Below are 13,650 nucleotides of genomic sequence, written 5' to 3'. Positions count from 1 at the left end.
TCACATTTTGAGCTACTTAATAGAAGAAAAAACTGAGGCTGAGAGAAGAGGCGCGAGGAAATAAAAATATCTAGCCTGTGGCGGGGAAAAAACTGCCAACAGGAAACAATTCACCATCTTTCCCGCTACTAACCGAAAGTCTAGACCTTGAAAGGCCTATGGAGCCTCCCAGAGGCAGGGCTACAAGGCCACGCCCACCAGACACGTCCACCCTCAGACTCCGCCCCTCTCCGCACCCAGCCTGCACCGCTCTCTGACGGACGTGGTTGTAGTCTCCCGGTACTGACAGACTTCCTGTTAGTATTCGTCACATTTCCGGTAGGTTTCTTCAACCAATAAAACGGCCTCGGAGGCGGGCCATCGCGGGGTGGAACCTTCAAGCCGCGGCGCGGGGGCCGGGCTGCGCGTGTCGGCCTCATGGCTTCCGCGGGGAAGCTTGGCTCTTTCCGCCTTCCCCCGTTGCCCACCATTCGGGAGATCATTAAGTTGTTCGGACTGCGAGCGGTGAAGCAGCTCTCCCAGAATTTCCTCCTGGACTTGAGGCTGACAGGTGGCGGAGTCGTCAGTTCGCCCCGGGAGTTCCCGAGGGGCACGGGCGGGTGTTGGAGCCGGGCTGGACGGGCGGTTATCAGTCAAGCGCTCCCCCGACAGCTCGGAGCTCGCTGCTCCTGGAGCCCGGGAGCGCGACGTGAAGCCTCGGGCCGAGGCGACGCTCCGCGGTGGACGGCTCTACCTGTCGGAGTTGCTTCCCGCGCTCTTTATACTGAGCGGGATTTAATTTAGTGTTTCTCTTTACCCTGTTCCCAATCTGTCCGTCATTAGCTTGCGCCAGGTAGTTTCTCAGCACTTGGGGACCAGAGGCAGGAGGATTGCCGCCAGTTAGAGACAGAGAGACCCTATTTCAAAACCGTAATCCGAAATAGTGAATAGGATACATGTTCACTTCTTGAGTCTAAGACTCCCTCTAGGAAATGGCTGTTCGCTATGTAAATGCATACTAAGCAAACAGTGCAAACAGCTACCTTGTGCCAACGCTTGACTATGATACTGCAACAGCCTTGAGTTTGCAGTTTAGTAAATTGACCTCTTCGTGCCTCTTAAAAGTCACTTTTATACGGTGAAATTTACATAGGGTGAAGGTCACCAGTCTGACACCCAAGTTTTGTTGAGTTTTCACAGTTGTTTGTTGATTTCCCTACCTCCACATGTTAATGATGCTTTCTGCAAGGTGTGATTGTGAGAATATGGTTGCAAATAAGGGCACTAATTGACGGAGTACTAAAATTTTTCCCCTCTTCCTACGTTTAAAAGGGACACCCCCCCCAAACAATCAACTTTGATTACATGATGCATGGACCACAAGGCATAAATGAATAGTTTGTTTCTCGAACTTGGAGCCTTTCTTCTCTCTGTAACAATATTAAATTAATGTAGGCAAAACAGTTAACCCCCCTAAGTTTTCTCAGCCTATAGTTGATTAAAAGGTCAACAAGAACCTAAGATCACCCTCTGTTAGATTCTTTGGTTCCAGCGATAGCTAATACTATCCTCTCCCAGCCATAAGCAAATAGTAAATAGAAAGCACCATTCTCTGCTAAAATACAGCTTGGTTTGGTTTTTTTGTTTGTTTTGTTTTTTAAGACAGCCTTCTGTGGCTAAGCTGCAGCACGTGACTTAGCCTTGCTAATCATCTTGCCCTCACCTGCCAAATGCTGAAATCATAAGCCCGTGCCACCGTGCTCACTCAGTTAGTGGCTGCTCCGTAGGGACCCCAAGCCTCTGTCAGATTGATTACTCCCCCAGCCATTTAATTTGCGTTCTCTCGTGCCTCCCCCGGAGTAAGTTCCAGGTTCTAGGGTTCCTTTATCCACTCCTTTTTATGGGAACCGAAGTGAAAGGAGATAAAGGTACTTGTTCTGGTGAGCTCGGGTGGAGCGAGTTTGAAACTCAGACTTAGGGATTTGACGCTGCATCTTTGGCATCTGGGTGTATTTAAGTGTTCCTGTGGGGCTTAGGAATGAAACCACCACCCCACCTGTTGCCGCTTTCCGGTTTTATTTTTTTTTTTTTTAATTTATTTATTTATTAAGGATTTCTGCCTCGTCCCCACAACCGCTTCCCATTTCCCTCCCCCTCCCCCGATCAATTCCCCCTCCCTCATCTGCTCGAAGAGCAATCAGGGTTCCCTGACCTGTGGGAAGCCCAAGGACTGCCCACCTCTATCCAGGTCTCGTAAGGTGAGCATCCAAACTGCCTAGGCTCCCACAAAGCCAGTACGTGCAGTAGGATCAAAAACCCACTGCAATTGTTCTTGAATTCTCAGTATTCCTCATTGTCCGCTATGTTCAGCTAGTCCGGATAATGAGGAACGCTTTCCGGTTTTAAAACAGAATATGAAGTTCGTAGTTCTCCCTCTGAATAAATTATTCTCCATCCCTTTGAGAGAACAATTGGTAATCTGTAACAAAACAAGGATTGGTTTTGGAAGCCACACCTGGGGTGGAATTCCTCTCTGCCATTTGCTTTTCTTCATGATGTTTGATGTGTAGTTCAGATAAATGATAATAGAATTGTAAGAGAATGTGAATATGTCACCCAAAACAGCCGGTTGGGGGGTGCTGATTCCCTTTCTGGACTTATTTGGTAGTGGGTAAGCAACATTTTGCTTTTAAGTTTACCTAAATTGATCATCAGTATCCATCCTGGAGCTGTGCAGTGTCCGTATGCAGTGGCGTGTTTTCAGTGGTAAAATTTCCAGTGTCCAGGGCGCTCCATTGTGTTTCACAGAGTGATGAGTTGCAGTGAACCCTTAGTCTACCCTGTCCTGTGATGTCTTAGCTTCTGCTACCTTGACAAACTGAAGCAATAGTAGTTTCTTCTCAACATGTGTGTTGAAGGCCTTAAAATTTCAAGTTGTAAATCCAAACCTTTTTCCGGAAACAATCAAGAATTCAAATTTCAGAGTCTAGTTGGCATTGGTTGTGATTGTCATCCTGACCTCCAAATAACTCTGGGGGAAAACAGGGATGTCTGCATCCTCCTTTGGATTTTTGCTGATGACAATGGGAGGATGAATGTGAAAATAATCAGCTATTTGATGTCGCAGGGCTATAGTGAAGTGCCGCCTGGTCATCTAGCCAGTCTTAGGAATTGATTGGTTAGGTGGAGAAAGAAAATGCAGTATTGTCAGAATACTGGTGCAGTACAGTGATGTAGAATATTATGTGTTCAGAGTGAGAGCTAAATAATTAATAGCAACTGTTGGATATTCTTAGGAAAGTTGCCGTGATAATAAAGTGAACTCTTTTCTTTTTAGACAAAATCGTAAGGAAAGCTGGCAATCTAGAAGATGTTTATGTTTATGAAGTGGGCCCCGGGCCTGGGGGAATCACAAGATCCATTCTCAATGCCAATGTTGCTGAACTTCTGGTGGTTGAAAAGGACACTCGATTTATTCCTGGATTACAGGTGAGATGACTTAAAGTGTCTTTTTTAGCAAGACTGAGTCAAATCTTAGGCCATGATCTAAAGTCCCCGAGTTGACCGAGGCCTCTGCAGGCAGTTCTCAAGACTGAGTGAAATCTTAGGCCGTGGTCTGAAGTCCCCGAGGTGACTGAGGCCTCTGCAGGCAGTTCTCAAGCTGCAGCTCTCCAGGTCCTAGCCCACAAGTTAGAGTTCTGTCATCTAGAGAAGTCTAGAAAACTGTGATTTACAGGAATACCACATGGTCTTTACACATAGATGCTAAATAAACTAATCATTTCTATGGTTTTGTTTATTTCTAAGCTGTGCATATTATGGTCCAGTTCTATAGAAATAAATAAAAATAAATGTCAATAATGACCAATTGCTTTTACTTTGGAGAACTTTAGGTTCCAAAAAGTATTTTCACACATAAAAGATGAACAAGATACATGCTGGGGCCTCATCAAGAGTTCAAGCACTTTTACAAGAGAATTTTTATGCATAGATGAGGTTTGAGTGAGACTTGCAGAGACGCGGGTCCTCTTATGGGGAAGATTAAGGTCTGGGGATTTGTCACCTGAATTGTGAGAATCCAGAGTGAGTGTCTTCAGTTTGCCCATCACTGGTTAGCAGTGGAGTAAAGACCTGTCTTGGTTATTGTAGGAAAAGAATAAGACAAGTAAGTGGAAATTAAAGGAGACAGGTTTGAGGGTTGGTGTGAGAGGTCCTTCTGTCTATGTGTTGCTTTTATTGGTTAATAAATAGAGAACTGCTTTGAGCCTGTGGCAGGGAAGAACAGAACTAGGTGGGGAAAACTAAATGGAATGCTGGGAGAAAGGTAGAGAGAAGCCATGGAGCCACCACCAGAGACAGACTCTAGGACCTTCATCCAGTAAGCCACAGCCATGTGGTGATACACAGATTAATGGAGATAGGTTAAATTAATATGTAAGAGTTATCTCCAAAGCTACAGAGTAAACCCTGTCATGGAAAAAAAAAAAAAAGTAAGCATTAGCCAATAAGAAGGTAGAGCTAATGGGCCAAGCAGTGATTTAATTAATATGGTTTCTGTATGATTATTTCAGGGCTAAACAGCTGGGAACTAACTAGCGGCCTCCCTCCTACAAAGAGTTTGAAATAAGGGGGATGTGGAGTTTTTAAAGCATTGGCAAACAATGGGACAGATCATATCAGGAATCTTTTAAAGAAATTTCTCAAAAGAGTCTCTTGAGGACTGGCCTTTGATTCCTATGTAATTCTCAAACTTTAAAAGAGCCTTGAGCTTTAGACCCATTTGAGTAGCAATTTATTAAGTGACTTTAACAGAACAATAAAATTACCCACTGTTCTTCTACTTTTAAAAAAAAGAAAAAAATAGTTTTAAAATAGTATGTTCAAATACTTATCTGTATATGTTAGAATAGTTGGAGAAATCTTGTTAAAATCTAGGATTTTAGCTTGGCGTGTTGGCACATGCCTTTAATCCTAGCACTCAGGAGGCAGAGGCAGGCAGATCTCTGTGAGTCTGAGGCCAGTCTGGTTTACAAAGTGAGTGCCAGGACAGGCTCCAAAGCTACACAGAGAACTTTATCTTGAGAAACCCCCAATAAAATAAAATGTAGCATTTTAGTCGGGCAATGGTGTTGCACACCTTTAACCACAGGTGATCTCTTGAGTTCAAGACCAATCTGGTCTACAGATCAAGTTCCAAGACAGGGATACACAAAGAAACTTTGTCTCAAAAGCAAAACAAAACCAAAACAATAATAAAATATAGGATTTTATTGTAGGCGGAGTGTCTCAGCAGTCATTCCCAAATTACCACACGGAAATTTATTAATTATAAGTGCCAATAGCTCTGACTTGTTACTAGCTAACTCTTACAACTTAAATTAACCCATTTATATTAATCTACATCCTGCCACATGGCCTTACCTCTCTTTCATCTTGCACCTCCTGTTTCTTCTCCATGTCTGGATGGCGACTCCTCTGGCTCCACCCTCTCTCTGCCCCTAAAACCTTGCCTAACCATCAGCCAATCAGCTTTTCATTAATACCGAGAACAATACATATTTACAGTGTACAGAAGGATTATTTCACAGCATTTTGTGGCCACTGCTTTAGAAAACTAGTTTTCTCATTTTTCATTTTTCTCATCTGGCTTTGTCTGGTTTTCATGTGTGAGATAATTGCCTGACACTGACTTGTATCTAGTTTTGCCCGTCCGAATTCATTTCAGATTGCTGACTTAATTCTGAGAGTGATACATGCTAAGTGTTCTGGACCATATGTGAAACTTAGTGGTGTGGGGTTTGGTTTTGTTTGCTTTAAGAACCACGTCCCCGTTGGCAGTGGAAGCAGGAGTATTGATCTTGGTGGGATCATCTGGTGACAACTGCTGTGCTCTTTGTGTTTGTTCCTTTAGTCCTTAGCGGACACGGAGAGCATTAGCTTCACTTTCATATTTCCTGTCTGTGATGCATCTTCCCCATTAATCAGATGAATAAAATCTGTGGTAATTCCACATTAATTTATACATTATCCTCTGTTCATTAAAGATGTGTGAAGACCAAAGGGGCAGCCACCACCCTCCTCTTTTCCTCCAACACCCTCCCTGGAGTCCCTGCCTCCTAACAACTCTTTACCTTGTTTTGTTAAATTTTTCAAAACTGGCCACACTGTATCTGTATTGCTCTTGTTGTTGGTCTTGCCCCTTTAGAATGTAAGTGGCACAAGGATAAAGATCTGAGTCTTTATTCCTCTGTATCTATATCCGCATTTGACAGTGCCACAAAGCAGTGTCTCGTGTGGGAAATGGAGTCATCTGTGACTGTGTGTTATTATAGCAGCTGACTAAATGTCATTGGATAGTCAAAGCAAATAGTAACATTGGTTATTAAGAGGTTTTATACTTTTTAATATCAAAGATAATTCAGGATAAATCACAGGAAATGTACATTTGATTTCTTACCTGTTTCACAAGCAGCAAAATGAATTCTTAGTGTCTTCTTTGTGAGAAAGGAACTTGCCTTAAAAAGAAATGATAGGTACTAAATTATCAACTAGGCTTCTTTTTCCCGTAAAGAATGTTTCAATATGTAAAGCTGTGCTCTATTAGATGTCCTAAATTAATCATAAAATTGAGTAAAAGCAGAAATAGGGTGATATATTTTAAGGATTCCATTTTAGTGATTTCTAAGCTAATAGAATTATTTTTTAAAGAAAGTGTAATAATTTATAAAATATCTCTGGATGAAAGTCTGCCATCTGTAGCTGGATTCAGTTGTTACAACATAATCATGAGACAGCTGTAGGGGAAGAGGGTACCAAGTGATGCACATAACGTCCCTTCTGTGTATTGGAAAGGTACGTAAACCCATTCAGTGTGTGGAAGCAGCGTAGGTGATTTTTGTGGCAAGGAACACTCCTGTTCACTTCTGGCTGCCAGGATTAGCTTAGACTCTGTGTTGAGTGTGCCCATAGGTGGAAAGTGACATTTTGCCTCATTTTTTTGTAGAATTGTTTAGTGTTTAGTGGATGCCTGACACTTGGAATTATTCAGTAAATCTTTCTGTTTTGCTTTTTGTTTTCCAAGATAGGATTGCTCTGTGTAGTTCAGGTTGGCCTAGAACTTTGTTGGCCAGGGTGGCCTTGAACTCAAAGACCTGCCTGCCTGTGCTGGATTCAAAAGTGTGCACCACCATGCGTGATTTCAGTGAATCTTTATTAACATCAAGTTATTGCTTCCATGTCTTAAGCATCTCTGGTGATTTAAGATTGATCCAGGCCACTGCTGATAGCAAACTGCTTTCTGGTAACGTACCACTCACGTTGTACAGTTCTTCCTCATTACAGTCGTTTGTTTTTCTTCTGTTTTTGTGACTAAGGATTCTCTATGAAGGGGAGTAAGGAGATTTTATGTCTCAGAGAGCTCGAAGCTGGAGATAATGTCAGAAACATGCCTCTCTTTGAGTCCAGATTCTTCTTAAATTTCTTTTCTTTCATACATTAGTAATTATAATGATAGCTAATATTTCAGAAGCATTGTCCAGTAAATACTTTGTTTTACAGGTTTATTGCAATTTTATTGAGGCTTCATAAACCACACTTGTGGAAATACTCTAATTACTGACATGCTATGGTCTTGTCCTCACACTAAAGATGATAAACATGGTCGTGAGAAGGACTTGTTCCTTGTAATGGATTTCTTCTTCCTCCCTTTGCTTATCCCTGGATAGCTGATCAAGAGCAAGATTTTTCTCCTCTTTTTTAGACTTATATATAACTAATAATTTTGTACATACTTTGTAGTTATTGCTGTATATATTTGTGCTTTTTCTCAGAATAATTATTTTCACACATCCTGAGGTATTTATCAGTAGCTTTCTGTGTTTGATGCTGTATAAACAGTCCACTGTGTAAATATACGAATTTTGTAGATACTCACCTTTTGATGGGCTTTGTTAGCAACTGCACAGCAGGCCATTTGAATATTCGCATGCAGCTGTTTTGTAAATGCATGCTTTTACTATTCTCCAGTGAAGACCGAGGGGTATATGGTCTGATGTCCTGCCTATGCTATTTTATGTTGCAAAACTACCAGACTGTTAAGGTAGCTATCCTATTTTCCACTCTGACCAGATGTAGCGGAGTGGCAGTTGCTGTGTGTGCTTGCACTCCCTGGTGCAGTGAGCTTTTGGTGTGTTGTCTTTGTTTGAACCCTTCTGACTTGTAGGTAGTGGTTTCTTGTGGGTCTGCTAGCATTTCCCCAGTGCTGATGATTGCGCATATCGCTTCCTCCTCACCTGTGCTTATTTGAGGAGTTATTTAGGTAGTTTTGCTTTTTAGTGGCGGTCAATTTGTCTGGTTAAATCTAGAGCACTGTTTATGTATCCGGCACATGCTGTGCTGATATTTTCTCAATTATGGCTTCTTTTTCCATTTTCTTGACAATGTCGAATGAAAAGAAATATAACTTTTACTAAGTACAAAATTTGTCAGCTTTTTCCTTTAAATACGATTTTGTGTCATATTTTTAGAATATTTGTGAAAACCAATTACTAAGACTTTAAAATAAATAAATAAATAAATAAATAAATAAATAAATATGCCAGGCAGAGGCAGGCAGATCTTGGAGTTCAAGGTCAGCCTGGTCTACAGAGTGAGTTCCAGGACAGGCAGGGCTATAAACAAACAAACAAAATTTTCCTGTATTTGTGTTTTAATTGTTTTAGCTTTTAACTTTAGATCTTTGTTAATTGACTCGGTTTTTGTGTGTTGGGGCTAGGTAAAAGCTCAGAGATTCAGATTCTATTGCTCTTTTCTCTCTCTCTCTCTCTCTCTCTCATTTGTAGCTGTCTGCTTGTAAAATTGTCCCCTTGATGCTGATATTGGAGTCCAGTTCATTCCACTGGTTATGTACGTTGTCTTTTGATTGAGATTAGGTTAAAACTAAAAATTAATTTAGGTGGGAATTCAGTAATAAAAAATCTTCTGACCTATGAATATTGTATATAAACTTATTTTTGTTTTCTCTTGACACTGTTTTTATACTTCTTCCTGTGCAAATTTTGCACACACCAGATTTACCCTTGAGAATTGCATGCATTCCAATGCTCTTGTACATGATTCTAGTTTTTTTTTTACTTTCCAGTGGGCTGTTGCCATTGATTTATTGAATGCTGACTTTGTATCCTGAAACTTACTAAACTCATTTATCAGTGGCTGCTTTGTAGATCTCTTATTATTTTATGTCTGTATTACCATGTCATTAAATAAAAACAGCTCTGCCTCCTCCATTCTAGGCAATCCCTTTGCGTGTGTTTTTTGTCTGTCGCTGACTGGGGACAGGAGTCGGAGTGCACAGCCTTGCCTTGCTCTGACTCTGGAGAACATTCAGCCTTTACTGCTGTGATTATGGGGATTTTCCAGGTCACCTCCAGCAAAGGGGGGGTCTCTTCTGCTCCTAGTTTGCTAAGGGATGCTGTTTTCGTTTTTATAATCAATCAATGAATATTGAATTTGCAAAAAAAAAATTCCTTTTCCTAGTTTTATTGAAATGGTTTTCTTTTTGAGTCTGTTAATATGGTGACTTGTATTTATTTGTTTTTTTAGTGTTAGCCCAACCAATCTTTAGTAATGCCACCTCTCCTTTTTATGATACAGGTCATTTATGTATACCTTTATTTTCTGATTGATCTGATTATAGATTAGTTGACTTTATTGATTACTAAAATACAGCTTTATTTTCTTTGACTGTTGTGTTTTCACTGTTGGCATCTGCTCTGAAATCTCTGTTTATCTTGGGTTTGTTTGTTCTGCTTTCTCTATGGCTACAGTAAGGTGGAACCCGAGTCACTGGTCCCAAGCTTTTTCTTTTGTCTTAAAGATTAATACTGTAAATTTCTGCTTTGTCAGAAAACCACAAATTTTGAAGTGTCATGTGTTTTTTCTTTAATTCCATTAAAAGTAATTTGTCTCGTTCTCATTTGTGCCACCCATTAACAACTATAATAGCTGATGTTTATGAAGACTTGACCGCTGAGTGCTCTGTTTCACAGCCGCTTTTGAGATACTAAAGTTAAACATTTCAAAAGATATTCAAATTTTCCTTTTAACCTCTGTGTTTCTTTTGATTTGTATTTGACTTGTGGGCTATTTAGAAATCCATCATTTAATTTGCATTTTTCCATATAGCTTTCTATTATTCTCATTTCATTGTGCTCAGAAATTATACTTGTATGGCACATCATAGCAAATTTATTCAAATTGATTTTATGGTATAAGCACAGTCTGAGTGTTTAATATGTAAAGTACACACAAAAGCCTGAAAATTCTTTTTGTATGCATATTTCACTTAGGGTTTAGGGAAGGAGAATATGTCTGGTGTCTCATTACCCATTTTAGGGTAGGAAGCTCAAGGGTTCTTCTCAACCGATTTGTTCTGTGCTTACTAGAATTTTAGAGCCACAAAGGGAATCATTGACTATTTTAGTCTTGTCTCAGGCTTTTTGTAATAGGCATGGCAGAAAGCTCCCGGTTTGAAAAATGACAGAGGCTGGCGTGCAGATGCGAGCTGTGCTAGCCCTTGACCCCAGTTTACTGCTGAAATTTCTCCAGCTTCGCCTTTCCTTTCCACACCTGCTGACACACGAAGGTTCAGCACTGCCAAGGAAATTTACCTAGTCACATGTATCCTTGAGTCCGTGATGGGGCTGGGCAAACAAGCTTCTACTACCGCTTCTTCTGCCCTGCTTGAGAAGCAAGCGCCAACTCTGGAGCCATATTCTCCTTTAAAAAGCAGGTATTATAGCATCCACTTAAGTTGCTTCATAATAGTGGACTTCATCTATTTTGACATTCTTCAAAACAATACATTTTTTAACTTTCTAACTTTCTGTTTATCATATCCCATATTATATGATTCTTCCAGTGTAGTAGGAAGCTGCTCATTTGTTTTCCAGCTGCCCGGACCCAAAATAATCACACAGAAATTATATTAATTGCAACACACTTCGGTCAATAATGCAGGCATAGCTTTTACATCTTGAATTAACCCATTTCTGCTAATGTATGTATCAACAAGAGGCTATGACATACTGGTAAGGATCCGGCATCTGTCTCCTTAGGGAGCTACATGAGTCTCCCTGACTCTGCCTTCTTTTTACCTTTAGCTTTGCTTGGAAAGTCCGCCATGCTCTATCCTACACTGCCATAGGCCCAAAGCAGCTTCTTTATGAACCAATGGTAACAAAACACATTTGCAGCATACAGAGGGGAATCCCACATCATTCTAGTGTTTGCTTTAGAGTTTTGCCTAGCCCTTCTGCTAGTATTTGTTTCAGTGGTATTTGGGTTCTATTGTATGACAAATTAGGAAGAAGGTAATTATGCTTAGCTCATATAGTGTTGGCTGCTCTGAGCCCCTTACTGTGAGAAGGTGGCAGGAAACCTACCAAATAGCTATTTGATATAGTTCTTTTTGTTCTCGAGGAAATTTTAATTTTTGCCTAAGTTCCAAGAATTGCATGAGTTCTTTTCTCATCAATTTAAGTTGCCAAAAAGGTACCTGGTTCAAGCACGGTTCCACTCCCTGCAGAATGCTATCACACAGCTCTGGCTATAAGAGGGAAAATGCTTCTGCTTGTGTTATCTGACCTTTATAAAGGCACAGCCATTTCATTGTTCCATGTACCTTTTACAAAATCTACATGGAAAGAACCATTTTCTCTCTTGGGGACTTGGTATAATTACTTCTAACAGGGTAAGAATCGTATATGCCATTATGCAAGCCAGAAGCTCGCGGTTCTTCTGATAGTGTTAGCGGCAGTCAATTTTACATGTGTGCTTCTCTTATTTATGATTTGATTTTCTACTCTTTTAAGCCTTAGTGAACATCTTTTACTCAGAGCCATTTCTCATTGCGTTTTGGAAGAATATATTGAAAACCAACATTAAAATAATAGACTAGCTTGTGAGTGGCTGTGTAGATGCCCACCTGTTAGCAGTGGGTTGCGCTCTGAACCCCTCTCCAGGTTTTGAAGTGTATGCTTGGGATGTTTTCGAAGCGTAAGAGTGATTTCTCTCACCCCACAATAGCATGACCTGATGAGAATATTTTTCCATTTTCTCTAATGGGGTAGGGAATCTGTGTGCTGTTGCTGAGTATCACTTTAGGTGTTTAAAGGGGCGTTTTCTATAATCATAATGGCAGTTCAGGTGGTTTGTCACCCTCACAGACACCCCATACATGAGCTCATTCCCTCTACCATGAGGAGTTGGACGAGCGAAACTGAAGCTGCACAGTTGTCAAGGAGAAACAGACGGATTTGGGGTGTGATGGCTGGGTGCTAAACCTGAAGGGGAGTCCGGAAGAAATAGACTAGAAATGCAGGTTTGTAGTAGGAAAGTAGATTGCTGTCAGCTCTGGTGTGTAGCTTTGTAGTAGGGAAGTAGATTGCTGTCAGCTCTAGTGTGTAGCTGTGAATGTGAGAGTATGGAGAAATAACATTTCAAACAGTTATCAGAGCATGTTAATTAATGACAGAGAGGCAGGTTTACATTGTTTTGCTTTAGTTGTAACTACTAATTACTTAATTACTTTTTATATATATTGACGTTGTGTAACAGAAGCTTTCAGTTCTGCCTCTTTGTTTTTTGATATGCTAATTTGTTTTGTTTTAATTATGTGAAGCATAATTGCAGAAAAAAAACTTAGCCTTCTCCATTATCGGTAAATGTTAGCATTAAATTCACTGTGTTTATAATGTTATCAAATATCCCATAACAACTCTCTCAGTTTTTAGTGTCTTGAAATAACTGTTTTCTACAACATATTATCTGAAACTGATGAGTTAAATTTTATCAAACCATGATGGCTTAAAATAATCTGAGTATATTAATGTCAGAGGTATGCAATTATTTTTGATAAATAATCATGTCAAATTAACTATCCTAAATTTAAAGTGCCCCCTCTTACTAAAACAGGCATTCTGCCTCTGCACTTCACACTGTTGTATAATCTTGCCTCATTTACTGCTGATGTAAATCTCTGCAGATTCCTCTGCCCCACAGATTTCCGAGAGCCGCATCTACAGTCACTTCAGCTCCGTGGATGCTGTGCAGTAGTCTGCGCTCTTTTGCTTATTAAAGGCGTGTTTATGCCTGCTGTGCAGTGCTGTCGCTATGGACTCTATTAAGTAGGCAAGAAACAGATCTTCCCTTACGCAGCACACTTGTTCAAGAGAGAGAAACCTACACGTGTGCTGCTGCCGTAGCATGTTACAAGTGCTGTCAAGAACTGTGGGCGTGGCACAGTGTGAGCAGACGTGGAAGCCATCGTGTTATAGCCTGGCTCAGGTCTCCTCTCTGACACAGGATAAAGCAGAGGGGAAAGAATCTCCCTCTCGCTTCCGTGAGCCCCTTTCAACCTTCCTAGCAGTTGTTTGAAATGGACAGAAGGAAAGTGTTGGGGCGGGGAGCTTAAAGGACATGAGGGAGGAAGAACCAAGAGGCAGAATTCTCCATGAACTTGTTGGCCATCCCTACAAAGCCCTATGCCATTTCTCAAATCTCAGCAACTGAGTTGGAGCCTGGGTACCCCGAGCAGTGAACTGAGGCAGTGTGGAGTGTGGTAGGGGTCACCCTTTCTCATGTAGTCTACCTCAGCAGTGACGTTTCTCACTG

The 13,650-nt window shown here is 40.9% G+C and overlaps 1 protein-coding gene across 3 annotated transcripts in view; it reads left to right on the top strand.

Moving 5' to 3' along the window:
• Positions 1-375: 375 nt before the first annotated feature.
• Tfb1m (transcription factor B1, mitochondrial) overlaps positions 376-13,650 on the top strand; it is a 40,179-nt gene continuing 26,904 nt past the window's right edge. For all 3 annotated transcript variants that reach the window (XR_005976768.1, XR_005976769.1, XM_041680067.1), the window contains exons 1-2: positions 376-550; positions 3,317-3,468. Coding sequence is in view for 1 of the 3 variants with exons in the window: in XM_041680067.1 (XP_041536001.1) it covers positions 418-550; positions 3,317-3,468 (285 nt within the window). In the remaining 2 variants the exon portion in view is untranslated. The remainder of the gene's footprint in view (positions 551-3,316; positions 3,469-13,650) is intronic.

The sequence above is a fragment of the Microtus oregoni genome, unplaced genomic scaffold, assembly GCF_018167655.1.
Source record: "Microtus oregoni isolate MIOR12 unplaced genomic scaffold, Mior012 000033F_ref0000390, whole genome shotgun sequence".
Classification (NCBI taxonomy): domain Eukaryota; kingdom Metazoa; phylum Chordata; class Mammalia; order Rodentia; family Cricetidae; genus Microtus; species Microtus oregoni.
The sequence above is the reverse complement of the archived record's forward strand: the minus strand, read 5'-3'. Positions and strand labels throughout refer to the sequence as shown.